Source organism: Rhamphochromis longiceps, linkage group LG2, assembly GCF_057381845.1.
Source record: "Rhamphochromis longiceps isolate RC_006_pf linkage group LG2, R_longiceps_female_GT1.1, whole genome shotgun sequence".
Taxonomy (NCBI): Eukaryota; Metazoa; Chordata; class Actinopteri; order Cichliformes; family Cichlidae; genus Rhamphochromis; species Rhamphochromis longiceps.
This window is the reverse complement of record NC_140558.1, coordinates 33,609,186-33,629,740: the sequence shown is the minus strand read 5'-3', so window position 1 is coordinate 33,629,740 and position 20,555 is coordinate 33,609,186. Positions and strand designations below refer to the sequence as shown.

Here is a 20,555-nt window from a genome sequence, read left to right as displayed (position 1 = left end):
ATGAGGGAGTGGCTCAAAACCTTTACACAGTGCTGTATTTCGTTTAATAGCTACTCATACAAGTCGGATTCTGATTAGTCTTTGAACCACTAAAAATACTTAGGACTGCTGTAACACAAAGCATGAATCTCTAAAAATAAATGTAGCTATCAGATAACAGCGGTGAAGCAAGTTTCTGCTGTCATAAACTGTTTAAAATGGACAAAATAAAAGAGCAAATGAGATTTCTGAATTTGTTTAGCACTTATTATTAAGTCCCCTCACTGCTTTAAATGTCTCACATTTGAGAGCTGAAGTGCAGATTGTATTATGAGCAAAAACAAACTGCTCAATTAGTCAGCACTTGTGGGACTGTGCTTCCAGCTCACCCTGATGTTTTTCCATATTGCCAAGACAAATCTGGCCCCAGGCGAAGCAGCAAACACTATCTGGCTGTGCAGCGATCTTGCTAACGTTACAAACTACTTCAGGCTAGACTTATTTGCCTGAGGAGGATCGTAAATGAAAGACATGAAGACTTTGTCACCATGGCAACTGGTCAGGGAGTGAGTTATTCAAAGTTTAATCTGTCTTTACAATTGCAGACCTCTTACCTCCCGCCCCTTGTTTAGACCCATCTGACGGGAAGGATGTGGGTTTCCAGTAAAGCACAGGGGTGTGCGTCACCGTTTGATCAACATGGAGGGCAGAGAAGGCCAAACGCTCCTGCAGAGTGACTGATGAGGATGAGCTCTGGATGGTTGCTTAGATCAGCCCCTCAATTCATCAATGATTCAGATCAGGAGCATCTTATTCTCCTTATTCATGAGACCACCTTACCAAGAGGGCACTCTGATCCTTGGAAATCTTAACCAGGTCTTACAAGTGCTGATGTGTGTGAGAGAAGTGCTACAGATGCAAAAATAATAATAATATAAAAAAGGCCCATAGTGCAGTTAATCCTTAATCAGATACTATCAGTTAGGCAGGGACTTCATTGAAAAGTCAGTTTTTGCTTTCCTAATGAGCAGACTCTTTAAAAAACTTGTAATTTTTAGAATTATTTAAAAAATGTTTAAGCCCTGCTGCAATATTAAATTAATAAATTGTGAAGTATGGACTGTATCACATCCATTGGCTTATTTATTCAGTCAATATCGCAACGTGTGCCCTCTTATTTAAAAGTCAAGCAGTGTGTTGCTGTGGATGCAATATGAAATATAGCTCACACTTTTGCCAGTGTACTGCAAAGATAATAGTCTTTCTACAAAGTCTTGTTGCCACTGAACCTTAAGATTAAAGAAAACTTTACCAAGAACCGTGACATGATTGAGGGTGTCTTTCAATTGAGTTTTTGTTGTTGGTTGTGTTTTGATCTCCTAGTGTACATGTGCTCCCCCCTTGTCCTCTCTGGTCTGTCAGTTAACTTCACAACTCATTGGAGGCGTTTTAATTAAAGTTGTGGTAAATGATTAACTCATTTACTCACTGATGGCTGGATTCTGCAGTAGCATTTCTTCGTCTGTCTCTTGGATGGTGTTATGATCTACTACAAGGAAAGCATTAATGTTATCTGTTGTGAATGTGTGCATGGCTTATTGATGCAAGCACCAGGATTAAACATTGCAGCTTGTCTCAATCTACATTGTCTTTGTGCAGAAAATCATCTCAAATCTAAAGCTAAATAAAGCAGAACAGATCTAGTTCTAGTTCTAGTTCTGTTCAGGTTACTGCTTGTAGTCTAAGCCTTCTTTGCTTACCCACAATGTCAAAACATGTTTTTCATTGTATTCAGTGAGGATATATTAAGATTGCTATAATATACCATCAAGCACTGCACTGTACACAGGACTTCTAGCCACAGCTCACTTGCAGATCTTGACTATAGTTAGGCTTTAAAGTCATGACATATCAATAAAAAATATGAAAGAAAATGTAACAAAAAGAAAAAAAGACAAAACAAAAATGATTATAACAATAGAAACAACAGTAACTAGTATCGATAAATGATAAACCTTTAAAAACATCTGTTAAGAGCAAAAGAAGATCATTTTCAGTGATCACAGATTTGCATTTCTTTAAGTAATAATTTTGCCTCGGCATTAAAATCAGTTAATGTAATTCAATTTTATCTTCATGTATCCCCAGATAAAAAAGTGCAGGTTGTTTGTGAAACGACAAGAGAAATAAAGAGATGGTCCATACTAAGACACATAGAACAGCAATGAATAAAATATCCAGTACATTCACATGGTGTAAGAGAAGAACAATAATATGGCCTCATACAAATCTGCAGTCGTCATGTAGTACCTAGGAGATGTCCAGTACGAATAAAAATGATAATAATATCAGTGCACAGTTCCTGCAATACAAAAAACTGTGGGTGACTCAGTTCATGAACACAAAAAATATATATATTGTTTTTCTCTTTATAAAATGAAATAAAATATCACATGACAATTAACTTCTCAAATTTCCAGAAACCTAAGCGTCTGAAAGTGTGATACCCTCATACACCGCAAGTGGGTGCTGTGAAGATGCAACTGCAAATGCATCGATTGCGTAAACCCCGCCACCCTCCACTTCCGGGTCGGTATTTTTACGGCGTAACTCGTGACAGGTTTTTATTTACCACCAGTGCTGGAAGAAATCCGTTAGCGGTATGGAGCCATACGGACCCCAGATAACTTAAACAGGCCAGTGCGGACATAACCTTTCATTTAAAGGAGCCGTTAGAGACAAACTATGTGGAGGCTCCACGGTTTTGTTGGAAGAGGTGAGAGAAAAGTCGAGAACGCCCCTTTTTCTTCTTCTCTCTTTCTACACTGAAGTCAATTATTATCAACATTTCAGAGTTTACCAAGCGTTTATTAACAGAGAACTGAGGTTATTTAAGTTACTAATCTGTTGTACGGAGCTGAAGCTAGGGTTAGCTCCTGTTGCAAAACGTGCTAATCCATTTATTGTCAATGCTATGGAGAGTTCCCATACACCAACACTACCTGTCGTGTGTGCCACACGCCAAGACGTCTGGATTCCCGTCTGGATTGCACTGCCCACGTCTTAGTTTGCTTTAATTTTCCAAAATTAGCTCATTATCGGATCTAGATCTTCAGAAAAAGGTTTCAGAAAATTTATTAAAGGCAATGTCAGTTCTTTAGAAATGCGTTGTTGTTATTGTGGTTTCAGTGCATAGCGGTCCAGCTGCGGTGCAAAATCTCTGTCTCTCAATGCTTATAAACAACTGAAGTAATTAGGCTGTGATAAGTAAGGTACAGAGAATGCTTTGTAGTTCTGAGGAGACTGTCTCCTAATTACATTGTCTAACTTTCTGCTCAGTTCTGCATCGATATCATGGCAACAGCACCCTGCGACTGTCCCAAAACCACCATGTGGAGGACGAGGTCATCAACAGCTCAGCTGTCCTCTCCACGTCTCGACACTCCCCTGACAACAGGTACTCCTCCTCTCCACGCCTCCTTTCTTCTTTTACCTGTTTACTTTACAAGGCGGGCTTTGAGCATCTCCCTTTGATGTCCAAATTTTATTGCCCTCAAAATGCAGGCCGTATCATCAGGTGACGAAAAAGAACCTTTGAAATAGGGTAAAACCTCAGACTCTGCCCTCATTGCTGTCCTTTCCTGTTTCTTTAGCCCCACTTTGAACCTATTTTGCCCTTGCTGCTGCCCTTTCAGCTGGTTGCATCATCCAGAAGCAATTGCTTTGTGTGTGTGTGGGTGTGGGTGTATGAACAATGCAAGTCAAGGGAACAGAAACAAAGCCAATTCATGCAGTGCCTTAATACAGTAGACTGGAAATACAGACATTTGGAAAAGAAAGTTTTCACAGGATTTTGTACAAAAAAACCCTTAACTGCTTCTGTGGCGGGATGTGGTGAGAGAGTTGTGCATAAATACATGCAGTGAGCGGTAGAAGTAGAAGGAGGAAGAAGAGTGGGCCATAATTCCTCCACAAAGATGTGAGAGACTGATAAAGTCCTACAGAAAACAATTCAAGTCACGGCTGCTAAAGGTGGTTGTACTAGCTGTTGAAAGGGTGTACTTATATTTTGACCAGACTGCTGCACAGAATCTTGTGCAAATCTTCTTTTTCTCATTACTCTCTGCTTTGTTTATTGCAGATCTCAGGAAGAGGAGGATGGAGAGAGGAGGAGGAAGCAGAGGACCTTTCAGTCCAAGTACGCGTTTCCGCGTTACACGGCTCTGGATGCTGTGGGATGGGTAAGTCATGTGTTGTTGCATTTAAAATACAAACATGTAACCAAACATATTTCTTAGCATGTCCTGCATCACTTTTTCTGTGTCATTAACTTTATCAGGAATTGCCTTCATGTTCTAATAAGAAAGTTGTCAGGACACATGTGAGGGCTGCTGTTGATTTAATATATTCAGATGGTAACATTCCTGAAGACAAAAGCCACTAAAACGGCTGCTAAACATCAACATCATCAACACCGGAGCTGCACAGTTTGCTGCACACACTGCTGAAATCCACAGTATCTGCACTCAGTGTGTTCTGACTCCTTTAGCGCAGCTCAGTGGTTTCACTTTGTAACTGCTTTTTAAGCTACAGCAATGGCAGACATCAGTGGGCCAGCAGGTCAGACCCAGCTGTTTACCCCAGAGGACATTTTGCTCTCATGTTGCTGCAGCAGAACAATAGCTGCACTATGCTTTTATCATAATACGTATGTCCACTGTCTCTGAAATGTTCATGTTTTATACACATGGACCGATTACTCATGAGTTTTAGCTGAAATAGAAACCTCTGTCACACTTGGTTGGCCGTTCCAGGCGAGGGTGCACTACATCAGATGTTCTCATTTGTTTGTCTGCAGGGTGCAGCAGCAGTTCTGTTCATGCAGCTCTGCAGGAGGATCCACTCCCAGTTCTCCTCAAGCACAGAGCCCAGTCCAAGCCCCGGAGCCCTGTCAGCCCCCTCCACTCTACACAAGTGTGGCTATCACATCCTACTAGAGATCTGTGAGTTCTTCTGCATTGTTGTAGCTGTGGAGTAGATTTAGGGCTGCTCAATTAATCGAATTTTAATCACGATTACGATCTGGGCTTTCAACGATCATTAAAAATGACTGAGCCGATTATTAGCCCCTCCCTCATTTATCCGCGACACCTTAAAGGCCGGTCCGTGAAAATATTGTCGGGCATAAACCGTCCGTGGCGCAAAAAAGGTTGGAGACCGCTGATTAAGAGGACCCGAGGGAAGCTCGGAAAGCTAAGCAGAAGTTATTTGGAGAGGAGAGTGACTGCTGTTGGTTGAAAAGAGAGGTAAAAAAAACTTCAGTGGTGTTGCACACTATTTTATATTATTTTTTAAAGTCATTGTTCAATACATTGTTATTGTTAACCCTTTAAAGCTGGTCAGAGCAGCACGCTCCGTTTTGTGTAACTATTTTTAAATCCCTGTAGAACCTGGACCGTGTAAGCTAGCGCAATAATTTGTTTTGCATATGAAACCGGAGGAGTTGTACTTACATCTGATGCCATCAGCTTGTCCTCGGTCACGGTTTCCTTCCACATAAAGCTTTGCAAAAATTGCATAAAAAGCGCTTGCAGGAACAAAAACATAATATTCCAGAAACACGCTTTGCCGATCCGATCAGCTGTTCGTAACACTTCCCACAGTGAAACAGGCGTCAGCGCGAACTGTCACATGTCCGCCATTTCCTGCCCGAAACCGGAAGTGACGTCATTTTCACGGAAAATGTAGTTTTTTACTTGTAGGCCTTAAAAGCCTATACTGGTCATGTTTGACTTTTCTGAATAGTTTCTGGGATGCTTAGAACTCGAATTGCACTGCTGGAAATAGTTTATTTTGATGCTGTTTTCTTTGCAAATTTGCATCATAGGATTGTTTTTTCGTTTTTCCTGCAGTATATAAAAATTGGTGTATCTCCAAAATAAAACTATGAAGACACTCAAAATAAATTTCCTGTTGTTGTAAACTATTTTTTGCAACTTTTTTGTATTTAAAGTTTTGAGGGATAAACCTCTTAAATTTCTCCAAGTAGAAATATATGTAAAAAAACAAAACAAAAACGATTTTCAATTTTTTTGTAGTTTATTGCACGTTTTTGCAATTAATGTAGTTACTATGGACTTAATGCATACATATTATTAAAATATGGGCTATAACAGTTGTATAGCAACTTGAAATGTTCCCACAAATGGCACTACAACATGTAAAAAAATGATATAAGCTCTGGCGGACTTGGTTCTATATTAGGTCTTAAAGGTTTAAATAAATATTGTCAAATAATCGAGATCTCAATTTCAGTGAAAATAATCGTGATTATCATTTTTGCCATAATCGAGCAGCCCTAAGTAGATTTACACGAGGCAGATCCCTTGGCAAAATAGTTTCATACAGTGGACATGTAACAGTTTCCACAAAAAAAACCCACTTCTATCTTTTAACTTGTGTCCTGGCTATTTTGTTGCTTTCGCTCTTTTTACGCAGTATCAAGACATGATGTCCTGCCCAGAGGAAGGAATGTGTTGTGTCTGCAGGGGGTGCTAGAGAGACAGAACCAAGATCAGTCCCCAACTCAGAGCAGTGACAGTGACAGCAGCAGCACACAGGACCAGCTGACTGCCATCTCTGACCACCAGAGGGAACTCCTGATCCAGGATGCACTTATACCAGGTTGGTTCTGTGCTTGTCATAGTTTAAAGATTGCTTAAAAGTATCTTAAAAAAATACATTTTATTAATTTATATTTTATGAAATAGAAAAATCAACAAGTATTTCCTCCTTGACTTGTAGAGGATGAATTCCTGTCAGCTTCCTGTCCGCTGCAGGATGATGCCAGCCAAGACAAGGCAGAGAAACCCGACACCAGTGATGAGGTGAGTCTTCATCATTTGGTTTGTCAACTTTAAAGAAAGGGGTTTTTTTTTTGTACTTTCAAAAAACAGACTTGACCTTTTGTCTTATCTTTATTATTGTGTTTTTATCCTCTTTAATGTTTCCAGGAAATGTTATCTGATGAAGAGAGGCTGGCAGCGGCAGCACTGAACCTCAGACGTGTGGAAGACGTCTGCGTTCCTGTTGTCCTCAACATAATTGGTCATTATTTATCAGCGCACTTAAAAAAAAAACATATATATCAGATAAACTTAACACATACTGCTGTTGGAGTCAAATGAAATGGCCTTTGCACGGTTATTTTTTTTCCTCCTGTATGTTCCCTTATTTCCTGTTCTATATCTCCTTGTGTACAGGTCTAGAAAATGCCAAGAGGGAAAACCACCAGGAAGCTTTCACCTGTTTTCTCGCTGCAGCTCAGCAGGGCTACAGCAAAGCCCAGTTTAATGTGGCGGTGTGCTATGAGAAAGGTAGAGGAGTGAGCAAGAACAAGGAGAAGGTGAGACCCCGGCCATCACTCTTGTAGCAAACAGTTTTGCTTTTGTGGACCATGTAAATGTATAAAATTAAGCATGAATTGTTTACTTCTGATATTTAATTTCCTAATTGCATTATTGTAATATCTCCTGTGATTTCTCTTTAAGGCTCTGCACTATTATAGGCAGGCAGCCGCGAGTGGCCACAGACAAGCTCAGTACCGCTGTGCAAAGCTGCTCCTGACCAGCAGAGGGCACCAGAGTCCAGAGGAGCTGAGCACAGCCATCGACCTTCTGGAACAAGCTGCTGCAGCTGGGCTGACCAAGGTAGAAGTCATGATCAGTTTCTCCCAGAGAACCATTGCAACTCTAGTACATTTATATATTATATTGTGTAATTTGAAAGAAAAAACAAACAAACTTTAAAACATTTTCAATACAGAAGAATTCAGCATGTTGCATTTGGAAAAGTACCCACTTACATTTGAAAAATGTAGAAATCAAATAGCTGATAATGTAAATACAATTTTTCATTCATATTTTTTTCCCTGGAACAAAACTTCTCTGAGAAAGTAAAGCATTTGTTAACATGCTGATATTGATACCTCTGCAGGCTCTCTCCACCTCTGTTATCTGAGCACTGAGAGATAATATTCATTTTTTTCTTACATTGCAAGATTTTTGCCTTTTAAAATTAAATAAGCTGAAAGCATCAAACAACTGGCTCAAACTCCACCTGGAGTCTTTTTTTCCTTCTATCTTTAAGCATCTCTTAATTGTTATTCAAGCACATTTACTGCTATCAGCATGTATCAGGGTTTTTTTTTGGTTTTGTTTTTGTTTTTTGCTGATGTTGGCGCTTCCTTATTGAATTAAATCAACTTTCCATTTCTCCTCTTCAGGCTCAGCTCAGCCTGGCCTCCATCTACGCCCAGGATACAGTGAAATATGGTTGTAAGTCCATCCAGAACCTGGAGATGGCAGCAGAGAGTGGCGTGAGTGCTTCCTTTAGATGTTTCTAGACTTTAATCAATGCTTTATCTCAGAGATCGCCTCCCTTTTTAGAGTCGATCATGCTGGAGGTTGTCGGGATATCCGATAGGAAAAGATTATTCCAACAGTCTCCTGGTTTTTGATAATTAAAAAAATCTGCAGTTACAGATGTTTTGCAACTTTCTGGTGTAGTTGTGTTAAAGATTATAATCAGTTACTGTTTTTACAATTCGTTTAGGGCTGGTTTTGCTGACTGTACATTTAAAGTTTGCCCTGGAAGGTTTACCTACTTGAATTGCATGTTTCCTTTTGTTCTCAGGATGACACTGCTCAGCTCTTCTTGGGAAATTGCTATGAGAGCGGCTTTGTTGTGCAACAGAACTTGAGGACAGCTATTAAATTTTACAAACAAGCCGCTCGAGCGGGGAACAAGCAAGCTGAGAGATTACTGAGGCCTCCTAATGAAACCTATAGTAAGGATGCAAAAAATGTGCATTAATGTTAGTCACTGCATTGTTGTAGTACAGTTTCAGTGAGCCAAACAACAGTGATAATACTTTTATTTTTATTTTTCTGTCTCCATCTGTAGCAAAAGAATCAGTGTTGCGGTCCATCCATTCAGCTCCATGCTTCTCAAAGACATTTTCTCCTCTGTCAAGCTGTGTCACTCCCTCCACAAGTCAACCCACCGCCCTCCCTCTCCTGCCTCACTCCTGGAGCACCGGGAGCCTCAGCGGGCTCCCATCTTTGTCCTCCGTACCCCTCCATCTCCATTCTCCGAGCACTGAGAGAAGAAGCTGCCAGTGGACTGTAGGAATAGGATAAATACCGAGAGCCAGCCGCATTACAGATTGAGGAATGTATTTCAAAGTATGAATGAGTTTTCAGAAACCTGGGAAAGGTCAAAGTGTGTTCGGTGTGTGAGGTCTGAATCGGAGCGAATTGCTTTTATACTCAAAAAAGAAACAAGTTTTATTTAGTTTTTAAAAGATGTGAGTTATTTTTTTATGTCAGAAAGAGCTGTGGAGCAAAAGGTCTTGGAATCAGAGAAGAAGCCATCTGTCATTTGTTTTTGTACACTACAGTTTTGTTTCTTACAATCTTCTCTCTGCTAAGTTCTCCAGAAATGTGCCTTTTGGGTGGATCAGGTGGTTACTTATTTCCCTCCTTGCTAATAAGGATTTAATCATGAGGTATCTGATATCTTCTGTCTACTGCAGAGAATAATGCCAACTTTAAACCTCTGAAACTGAGGAAGTGCTTCACATGAATGTTATATTTTAACCTTAAATAATATAATTATGTCTTTAGGTTAAACGGTTCAGTGTGGCTTGCCGTTGTAAAAGAAAGACTGCATGCTTGTGATAAACCAACCAAAGGGAAAATTAATGCACTGTGAGGAGGATGTTGTGTTGTCAAATGCGCACATTAAAAAAAAAAGATCCTAAAGGCTGCCTGGCTTCTTTTATCGTTATTTTAATACTCATCATAAAACTGGCTTCAAATTGTAGTTTTTCTGTGTTCGGTGTTGCAAAACAACGTTGTCAGATTTGGAAATGGCTTTTCTGTTGTTGTTGTTTTTTGTCACAGTCAGGTGTGCTCGAGCACCAGAAGCCATGCATTTTTCCTCAGACTTGTGTATGACGTAAGAGTCGGATGATGTGTGATTCCATTACCTGAGTCGCAAAATAACACCGGTATATTGATTGCGATTGCGTCTCCTTCCGTGCACCCGAGCGTCCTGCGTTCTCGGCTCCGATTGGTCGGCTGGCTGAAGAGCTCCACAGCGCCACGCCACTCCGGGATCCTCTGGCGCAGAGAGAAAGCGCAGCTTGGCCGCCTGCGAGCAAGGAGCCGGGCTGGGAGGGTTTATGATGTGATATGATAATACGGGCGGCCGGCTGCTGTTACGGGCGGACTCGGCAGTTAAAAAGCGGCCGCTGACTTCAGCCCTGCTCACTACTGTGTTTGCGTGTCGTCGGAGGAAAGGCAAGCGCAGAAGCCCCGGAGGCTGACCGAAGCGGTGAGTGGATGTAAATAGATGCTCTCGATGGGATGCGCTCCCCTCCCAGTGCGGCGGCGGCGGTGGTGCTGGTGGTGGTGATGGGGCTAGAGAGAGAGGAGGGGAGGCTGGATGCTAAAGATTCACTGCGTCTGTTCACATATTAACAGATTATCTTCCGCAATAATGGCATTTACGGCGATCCATCCGCGTATTTCTCTAGATTTAAAGATGGGGTGCTTCCGATTTGTCAGTGAGGGGAGTTTATTAAGGAGGCAGCAAGAAGCGGGGAGCTAGAATACTCCACCCATGACATCATCGACTTTTTCAAGTTCATTTCCCCTCCTGCTTGAGCTTTCATCTGTTGCACTTGCTTCTGCGCTGAGGAAAGGAGGGCCCACCATAACAAGTTGGTTTCCCAACATATCTATACATGTATATACATATATATAGATTTAGAAATTATGTGTTAATGTCTAAAGCTATAACACACAGGAAACCGATCTTTTCCTTTTTTGATGACCTTTAGGTGAAAACACTTTTATGCAACAAATGAGCAAATAAGAGTCATAATCTAACACTTACCTCCAAAACTAGTACTAGTATGCTTTTCCTGTCAGTACCTTTTAAAATTTTTTTTAGCAGTCTCCTTTGTCATCCATGTAAATCTGCTCATTTCCTCACTAACTTTGGTGTCACGTTCACATTTTGCATCATCACAACAGACAATGCAGCGCCCGGCAAGTATCAACAGCATGAACAACTAGACTGAGACCCAACTGTTTAATAAGGATCCACGTTGCTGACCAGCTGCTAACATCTTGTGCATCTCATGAATGACCTCTGCTGTTACACAGCACAACAGATTTATTGAGGACAACAGTTTCACTACCTCCGTGTGTTAACTGTGCCCTCACTGTCCAGCAAACTGCTGTGTCATCCTCCCCGCTTTATCCCTCTTATAACCATCCTTTCTCCTCCGCACACTTCACATATTCTCCTTGCTCCACTTTTATTTAAGCGGCAGAGACCTGCCTGTGCTGTTGTAGAGGAAGAGGAGAAGGAAAAGAAAAGGCCGTAATCTCTGTTTAAGATGATCCAGTTTGTCTGCGGCTCATACCCGACACAAATATGGGTGAAAGGGATGATTTGGAGTTGTGTTGATTCAATCAGTGTATTTGTTAGGATTTTTATATTCAGTAGGTTGCAGCATATTTTGTTTCCATCTAATTTAAGGCTTGTATTGCTCAGATGTCCCATTTTGTGTGTTTTAGTCATATATTAGTGCGTCTGTATGTGAAACTACAGGCAAGAGAATTTAGGACATAGCATTAAAATGTGGCTTTATGGACCTGTAAATGACAGTAGAAAAAGAGCATTGCTTGAGACATGGCATGGCACAGTCTGCACCTGTTGACCTGACTTGATTGTGTTTATGTCTGAGTCACAGGCGTGAAGAGAGAAGTGCAGGTTCAGCACAAACTGGGTTACAGAGGCGACAACAACCACCCAGAGGGAGGAGAGCAGATAGGGGTCCCCGCATGGACAAAAGTGCACTGTCCGGGGAATCTGCTCTCTTTAACTTACCGCCTCCATCTTTTCCCAGGATCTTGTCAAGCTTTGAAATCTGCTGTGTCTGACTTTTCCATGTTTCTAAGTAGAGGTGCCAGTGATGACTCCAGCATTGTTTGAGATGTGTGCATTTGTGAAAAGATGTTTATACATTAAGATTGCGTGTCTGGGCATGTTTTTCCCCGCATCTATTAGTTGTTTACAAGCTTTCTGCAGGGTGGGAGCCTAATTAAATTATCTAAAAAGCCGTGTTACGTGTCACATCTTAAGAGCAAGGTGATTTTCTGCCGCCGCTGTCTTTGTTTCTATCCATCTGTCTGCATTCCGCATCACAAAGCTGATCCACCCAGAGATAAAAGAGACACGGCTAGCTAGTTAGCAGGAGTTGGCTGGCACTTCTCCTCCCCACAGACCAGCTTACTGCTCAGCTCGGGCTTTGAATGTCAGTCCTAGTTGAATAAATTGAGGGTCTGACTCACTCCAGATATCATATAAATGCATTCCAGCTACATGACTTTGATGCAGTGTTTCTTTTTAACACTTCAGAAGTGACACCTTGTGTGTAAAAGGGGTGTGAGGCTGGAAGAAGATCTGCACCATCGTGCATTGATCAAAGCCTCTGAGACTGGTCAAGCCACAGGAAGAGAGATGATCAGTTGTGAGGCTGGGGAAATGTGTCAGCGTGATAATGCTGCACATTGAATGATGTCAGTGAGCAGTTATTCTAAGCAAGTAACGTTAAAAAAACTAAATTATATCATGTTATATGTAAAAGTAATTATTTGGGGAAGCATGCAAGCAGGAGAGTCCAGAGAAACAAGGATTTTAAAAATATAATAACCCAGTGACTAAACAATAGGCAGTTGTAGAGTAAGTGGGCGTAAAAGAATCTTGCAACCACAAAAAAAGCTCTTAAAATAAAGTGAGTGAGCAGTAAGGCTTCAAGGCTGGTTGATATTTATAAATCTTTTATTTTAAAAACATATGTAAAATAAGTGTATCATTAATGTGGTTTTATGTTATGTTTTTGTCAATCCATATATTATTTGACCCAATAAACCTTTTTAAATTAGACTACATAGCTCAAAGTGCCTCATTTGGAAAGACCAAAACATCACCAAGACTTTTTAAGGTAGTATAGTCAGTGAACCCTTTTGGGGTTGAGTCGGGAAGAGCATCCGGTGTTAAAAATCTGCTGCGGCAAACGTGGCAGAAGCCAAAAATAGCTCCTCTTCATGCTTAATCAATACTGGCAAAAATAATAATAATTACATATAAAGCTGTAGGTCAGGTTATAATGTGTTACTTAATCTCTAACAGGCCATCTCCTCTATCATCAGCTCTATCTCTGCAGTGATTTTCCAGTCAGCCATGATGTCAGTAAAAACTCCTCCCCTCTCCCGCTCTGGCTCCTCGCCCTCCACCGTTGGTCTAGCGAATCGCAGCGGGGCCTCTGCCACCCCTCCGGCCTCTCTCAGCCTTCGCTCATCATACAATCAGCTGCTTGGACGAGATGTCATTAAAGAGTCCATGGAAACCGGAAGTTCGGCCACCTTGCCGAAGAGCCGCCAGAGGTACGCGATGACCAGCGTGCGCAGCGCCATGGGGATAAGTGACAACTTGGCTTTGCTGTCTAAAAACCAACCTGTAACCAGAGGACGCGGCCTTCCCACCAAGTCCTCCTCCAGCTCCGCCCTTTACTCCTCTTCTTCCTCTTCCTCGCTGTTTAATACAACTAACCCCAAACTGGTGAAGAATGGCGCCAACATGCAGAGACGAGCTGAGAGCCAGCAGCTGGAGCTCAGCAGGGCCAATACAGAGGGCAAAATTGACAACGATCTCATCAATAATCCCACTTCAGACTGGCTAGAATTTGAGAAAGATAACTCGCAGCTTCCGCCCTTTCGAAGAAGGACCAAGAGCTTCTTGGAGTACCATGGAAAGGGCTGGGATCTGGACCTAAACCAGGGAAACAAAGAGGACAAGGGGGAAAAGAAGCAGCAGCCCTCCCCAGAGAAGGAACAGGCTAGTCCTGCGAAAGAAAGGGAGAGTCAGAAGGAGGAGAAGGCCAGCAGCAAGCAAACCTGCCAGGAAGAGAAGGAGGAGGTTGAGCCGGTGGCGGAGGAGGATGAAGAAAATGATGAGCCCACACCAACGGCAAGACAGCCACTGCTACCTGTGGTAGTCGAAGCCCCTCTTTCTTCCACCCCGTCTTCTTCTAGTAACAGCCCAGAGTGGGTTCCAGACAACCACAACCACCTGCAGAACCAAGTTCCAGCCCAGGTCAAAGAGGAGCTCTGCGCCCAGGTTCAGGCTAGCCCACGCAGCCCTGCAAAGCCTCCCCGAAGCACCCAGCCCCGGGTGATCAAGGTGGAGCTACACCCCAACAACGAGAACCAGTTTCTTCAGCAGTACCCACCCTCTTCACCTAAACAGGCCAGAGCTGCAGAGAAGACCACGCCTACCAGGAATCGTGCGCCCCCTCCTCAGCCTGAACCAGAAACCGGCCTTCCAAAAGTGGGCTTAAGAATGGATCTCACTCCTGAGACTCCATCAGAAGATGAAGACTCCAGTTGGACCACCCTATCTCAGGAGTCACCCTCTCCACAGACTCCAAAAGAGACAGGTTCAGTATATATATCTGTGTGTGTGTGTGTGTGTGTGTGTGTGTGTGTGTGTGTGTGTGTGTGTGTGTGTGTGTTTGTCTTGCCATCTAATCGTTCCCTTGAAAAATTTCCATAGCTGTGTCAGCCTTTAATCATGCCTCAATTACACCTTCCTTTCATTCCTCCTCTCTCTCCATTTCTCTACCTCCTACAGACTGTAAGCAAGTCACTTACTCCAGTGAAATACTGCTGGAACCTTTAAGCCCCCTGTAAACCCCATGTGGTGCAGAGATGATTAGGATGGGCATAATGACAGGATAGTGCAGATAGCAGTTTGCGAAGATGGAAGAGAATTCAGGAAGAAGAGAAGAGGAGGGCTGGCTGTAGTAAAATATTATTGTAGAGTATAAAGCACAAGTTCAGGGACAGGCTGACCACATCTATCTTGTGTTATATATGTGTTTTTATCTTGTTGTTTTTTTGTTTGCTTTATTTTTGCAGAGCCCATCTGTGTGTAATACTATCTGAATGATAGTATGTGTTTATTTGTCACTGTCATCCTGCAGCAGATGTATGGGTTGAAGGGGAGCTGCCCCCAGGCTGGCGGGAGATCTCAGACTCATCAGAGGTCTATTTTTGGCACGTGCCCACCGGCACTACGCAGTACGACCGACCTGTTGCCTCAAGCAAACACACCGTTTCTAGCAATGATGCTGAGAATGACCCACAACAGGTCACACAGGACTCCTTTAAGCCACCCAATGAGGTGAGACGACCCAGAGAACTAAATAGACTTCAAGATTAAAAGCACGTTTAAAAGTATAATGAGATCTTTTATGTATAAGATCTTAACAGCATTATGTATCTTAACGCTCTCAGTCAGGATTTAATTCTGCTGAATTTTAACCGCAGCAAACAGATGTAGATGCAGATGTTTAAATATAATGTATTAATGCAGATACTTTTAAAAAGTTCCCTGCGTTTTCTTTGAGAGAAATTTATGTTTAGATGTTCACTATATGGGATTTTCGTCCTTTGGAGATGTCAACCCTACACTTTTTACACTACATAACTACAAGCAGATGCTGATGAACAGTAAGATGTGGTTGAAAGGTCTGAAAAAGCTTCAATTTACAAATTTATTTTAAAAAAATGTTGCTTTTTCGAACAAGTCCATGTAGTGGCTTGTAAAAAAACCCAACACAAATTAAAAGACAGGCTTTACCATCTTCTGTGTTGTGTTTAGAAAGAATCCTCCATATATGAAAGCTGCTGCTGATCAATAATGTACCTTCCATTATCAGTCTGTTTGTGCAGCTCTGTGTCTCTCACCCTGGATCCCTTACGGTCTCTCTGTCATCACCCATCTGTCTCTCCCACAGCGCCCCAGCAGCCTGATATCCGACAGCTCCGTGGAGCCGGTACCCTCGCCCTCTGGATCCTCCCCCTCCCCTTCCTCCTCCTCCTCCACCCCTTTCAATGACATCACCTCTTCTGTACAAAGTCTCAACACCACCACCACCTGCACAGCCACCGTAAGTCACAATTATTGAAACTGTCTCTTTTTTTATTTGAGAAGAAGTCGGTTGTTTAAAAATACAAAGATTTATTTCCTTTCTGAATATCTGTTTTTTTTTTCATGCTCCAGGATCTAAAGGACTATCCAGTCTATCCTGATCCCAGTCTTAAGGCATTTGAAGGAGCTACTCTTCGCTATGCTTCACTCAAGCTCAAGTAATAGTCACAGACATACTCACACTTAGTGCTACAGACTTTCTTCTTGTGTGGCAAGGACTCAGTCATGATATTTTGCATGTATTCACGTGTAAAATGTGATTTTAATGTGGCTGTTTTAATCCCTGATGTTTCTCTGCAGCCCTCCTGCCCAGCTAGAGACAGTGGACCTTAACAGCACATTCTCTGATCCGGAGGCAATGGTAAGTTCAAAACAACAACATATAATAACACAGGCTTTATAATGGCATCTGAAATAACTATAATATGCTGGGATTTTTTCTAAATAAAAATGCTCACTGAATAGAGAGCGTTCTTTATAGTTTGATTATTTGTTTTCTTGTGGTTTACTATAGCCAGCAGGGGCGAAGTTACAGGCATTTACAATACAGTTAAAGGCCCCAAAACAAGTAATGTCATTTGTGAGGAGGCTTATGAATAGCTTACATTTGTGTGTGTGTGTGCGTGTGTGTGTGTGTGTGTGTGTGTGCATGTGTGTGGTTTTATTTACACTTTAAAAACTTGAACCTTTCAAAAAAAGAAAATACTGCTAATGAGAGGAAGTCACCAGGCAGTGCATGCAATGATGTAATGCACCTGCTCCTTGCTCTCTCTTTCTGATTGCTGCAGTGCCACGCAGTGGTCACTTCATGAACTGACACATGGTGAACGCATTCACAGCAAAAGTATTTTTAGCTGCCCCCCTGTGGACGAATCTCACGTACACATGCTTAAGCATAGAGATGCTGTGATGCCTGAATATAAGAGCAGTCTAATGGAAGGGGATGCTACTTAACATATAACAATAGAGATAAAGAACAACAGAAAGAGCAGTCTTTTGAGTGGAAGTTGTTGGCTCAGATGGAACAAAATTGAGTATATTACAGCAAAATTATTTATATTTATATATCCCCCACCCCATTTATATAGCTCTGAGGGAATTGTGGGGATTAAGATATGGACTTAGAAAGTGTGAAAGTTTATTGAGGAAGAAACCCAAAGGGAATTTTATGGCCAGTGGAAAAAAGATTGTGTGTGTGGGTGTGTGTGACAGCTTAAGAGATGCCTCCTCTCCTCAGCAGAAAAGAAACCTCCTTGATATGTTAGTGAGTGAGGAAGAGAAGAGAGGATGGTGATAGCTGCTGACCTGAGGCAATCAAAATTGCCCCCCCCCCCCCCCCCCCCCCCCCCGGATACACACACACACAGACACACACACACAGTCTTTCATAGTTTATGTGTTGTCTTTCACGTCAGGCAGCTCTCAGTTACTGCTGAGTTGTTCCTGCACACTACACTCTCTCACTGTAAGCATTATTAAATTACAGCTGAAACTTCTGTGTGTGTGTCTCATATTCATGCGCTGTGTGGATTTGTGTACCTTGGTTAAAATTTAAATAAATGATAACAGTAATCATTGAAGTGTTTTGTGCACCTTTGTTTGTACTTATAATAAGATTATAACCATCATGTTACATCCTGAGATCTTTAATCATGGTAGCATTCAACAACAAGAAACACGAGCACTTACACAGGTTTTAAATAAACAACCAGAGTGCTTAAACCTATTTTAAAATGATCACCAAACATATCCAGTAAACTTGATCATGACAGTCTGTGGAGTGACATCCTGGACCTCACTCGTGTGCTGTAGTTGTGCACACACGTACACATATTTGTTGTGCTGATTATTAGCGATATCACAGAGTCTGTGTCTCTTCCAGTCATTTCCAGTGAGATCTCTGGGCTGGGTGGAGATGGCCGAGCAGGATTTGTGTGAAGGGAGGAGCAGCGTGGCTGTCCACCACTGTATCAGACAGCTGTCCTACTGCAGGAGGGACATACGAGACTCGGCCGGTGTCTGGGGAGAGGTCAGTCCAAAAGAGATCAGCTCAACATACAGTATTTACACTGTTTACATGTTTATGAGTCAGTATTGCTGCGTGTCAGTGGAGAACCAGCGTTACTGCCGGCTGCTTTGTACATTGATGTCCATCAATTTATAATTTTGTGCTATTAGACATTTGTTTGAAATGATGTCACAAATAGTGCATAAATTAAATTACAGTGATGTGTGTGTGTGATGTGAAATCATAATAGTTCCTTGAGTCCAACTGAAAATGCCTCGCAGGCACACATTGTAGGAAGAAGGTTTATGAGTGCACAACCTCTGATGTATATGTGAAGTCAGTGAACTGTTGTTCCTGGCTATTAGTGATGTGTCGGTCGCGAACGAAATAGCTCTTAGAGCCGGATCTTTGACGTGAACGACGCGAGCCGGCTTCTTATCGCGAGCCGTTTTTTTTTTTTTCCTTTCTCTCACCCTCTCTCTCTCTCGCACTTTTTTTCTGCTTCACTCCGCATGCGAGCCTTGTGCTTTGCGCTGGGAAGAGGGGGAGGGGCGGTAGTTTCACTCGCAGTAGCACAGAAACAGAGCAGGAGGGAAAGAGAGAAAGAGAGCCAGGGACAACAGCATCACATTAGAAAGGTATAGTAATCATCCACAACTATTTTCAGTTGCAGACGATAAAGGATTCAGAAAGTTTATTCATGCAGGTCCATATGACAGAGAATATGCATCTTCTTTTTGTTTTCATATTTAAATTTATATTTAATTGTGTTGTGGTTTGCAGTGTTTTGTGTTGTTTCACTTTAAATTTGTTTAAAAGGAAAAAGCTGAAAATTTAAATAGTTAAAAGTTGAAATGTGAACAGTTGGTTTTTGTATTCAAAACAGTTACGAACTCTGAAGCACGTGGTGTGTGGTAGTAGTTAATTATTTTAATAGATATGAGTGCTTGTGTATAAATACACAAACAATACACATATGCTTTCAATTGTGTAATTTAAGTGATCTAGGTAGCTCTGATTTGGAAGTTCAGTTAAAGCTAGAAATGTGTTTTGGAGTTTGTATGTGTTTTGTCTCTAGGGGCCACCGCATATATTTATATATAAACATATATAAATAAAACCACTTTTTTTTACATTAGTAATTCCTTTTGTGCATAATTTTATATTATTGTTATTAATAAATTAATTAAAGCAACATAACAACCTGAAGAGCCGGTTCGGAGCCGAAGGAGCCGGCTCTATAGTTTTCAAAGTACTGTCAAGTTGTTTTTTTAAATCATGTTGCAACAAATTATATAACTTACCTCACAAAAACCTCTGGCTGGCTTGTGGATGACAGCACTGATGTATCCTTGGTTGCTATCTTGCAGGGCAAAGGGATGCTTTTAGTGCTTCAGGATCGCATGTTAACTCTTGTTGACCCTGATGATCGCAGCTTGCTCCACTCTCAGCCAATCAGCAGCATCCGTGTCTGGGGTGTTGGCAGAGACCATGACAGGTAGGGAGGACATTACAGAAATCTTTACTAAAACCATGCTGTTCTGTTTTTATAACTCTTCCGTTGTGGAGGCGATATTTTGATGACCTTCCCTGATGAATTTCAATAAACATGTGGTTTAACAACCATTAAAATAGTTTTAAGGTTTTCCAAAGGGTAACTGGAAGGGCCACCCTCATTCACTTCTGACACAAACCTAGTAATCTTGTTGTATAAGCAGCCCTGAAATATGACAGAAACTGTTCAGTTAAAAAAGAGTTTCAAGGGTTACTCCTAATAGACATGAGTAAAGAGTTAATGACTGCCATTCTTAGTGAAACAGACAAGAACCCACACAAACATGTTGAGCAGATAATCCTTCTGTATATGTGCAAACACAGTTTTATACGGGAACCTTTTAAACTGCATGTGTGTAAAACACTCAGGAGTTTTAACTAATCATCAGAGAACAGCATCAGCCTTGTTATTATTCAGTCTGTATTTTCACAGACTGTGCTAAAACTCCACAATTATTCCTAATGCTTCACTTCCACACTGAGGACCTATGGGGCCTTTAGTCATTTGGCAATATCCCATAGTCTTGGTTTTCACTTCTCACCATTGAGCTGACAGTGTGCTGAGGGCAGCGTAGCTGCTAATGAGGGGAGCTGGCCAAGCCCTCATTGATATGAGCCTCTCTGGGTTTCCATTAACCTGCATATTAACCTATACACTCGTGTGGAAACGTTAGCGCTGATGCATGGCATGCATGGATTTCATATGTATGAGACACCTATGTGCATTTGGAAGCTTAGCACAGACAGAGCAAAAGTCTTGTGAACACAAAATGCTAAAAATCTAAGCACTTTAAAACGTTTTTTTTTTTTTTTTTTGAGGATTTACTTTAAAGATGTGTCAAATGAAATCAAACGAGAAGATGGGCTGGAGGTTTCAGTCCAA

At 41.7% G+C, this 20,555-nt stretch overlaps 2 protein-coding genes across 2 annotated transcripts in view; both read left to right on the top strand.

Moving 5' to 3' along the window:
• Nucleotides 1-2,557: 2,557 nt before the first annotated feature.
• dele1 (DAP3 binding cell death enhancer 1) lies at nucleotides 2,558-9,800 on the top strand. The gene is made up of 12 exons (XM_085424447.1): nucleotides 2,558-2,755; nucleotides 3,319-3,436; nucleotides 4,121-4,220; nucleotides 4,838-4,982; nucleotides 6,478-6,663; nucleotides 6,784-6,866; nucleotides 6,993-7,086; nucleotides 7,242-7,384; nucleotides 7,530-7,688; nucleotides 8,264-8,356; nucleotides 8,674-8,827; nucleotides 8,944-9,800. The coding sequence occupies exons 1-12, from the start codon at nucleotides 2,725-2,727 to the stop codon at nucleotides 9,177-9,179; spliced, it is 1,542 nt and encodes a 513-aa protein (XP_085280573.1). The 5' UTR covers nucleotides 2,558-2,724; the 3' UTR covers nucleotides 9,180-9,800.
• Nucleotides 9,801-10,191: 391 nt separating this feature from the next.
• apbb2a (amyloid beta (A4) precursor protein-binding, family B, member 2a) overlaps nucleotides 10,192-20,555 on the top strand; it is a 38,582-nt gene continuing 28,218 nt past the window's right edge. Inside the window, exons 1-8 of the mRNA XM_085424434.1 lie at nucleotides 10,192-10,377; nucleotides 13,269-14,554; nucleotides 15,101-15,300; nucleotides 15,917-16,069; nucleotides 16,183-16,268; nucleotides 16,411-16,471; nucleotides 17,993-18,139; nucleotides 19,489-19,616. Coding sequence (XP_085280560.1) covers nucleotides 13,300-14,554; nucleotides 15,101-15,300; nucleotides 15,917-16,069; nucleotides 16,183-16,268; nucleotides 16,411-16,471; nucleotides 17,993-18,139; nucleotides 19,489-19,616 — 2,030 coding nt within the window. The 5' untranslated portion in view covers nucleotides 10,192-10,377; nucleotides 13,269-13,299. The remainder of the gene's footprint in view (nucleotides 10,378-13,268; nucleotides 14,555-15,100; nucleotides 15,301-15,916; nucleotides 16,070-16,182; nucleotides 16,269-16,410; nucleotides 16,472-17,992; nucleotides 18,140-19,488; nucleotides 19,617-20,555) is intronic.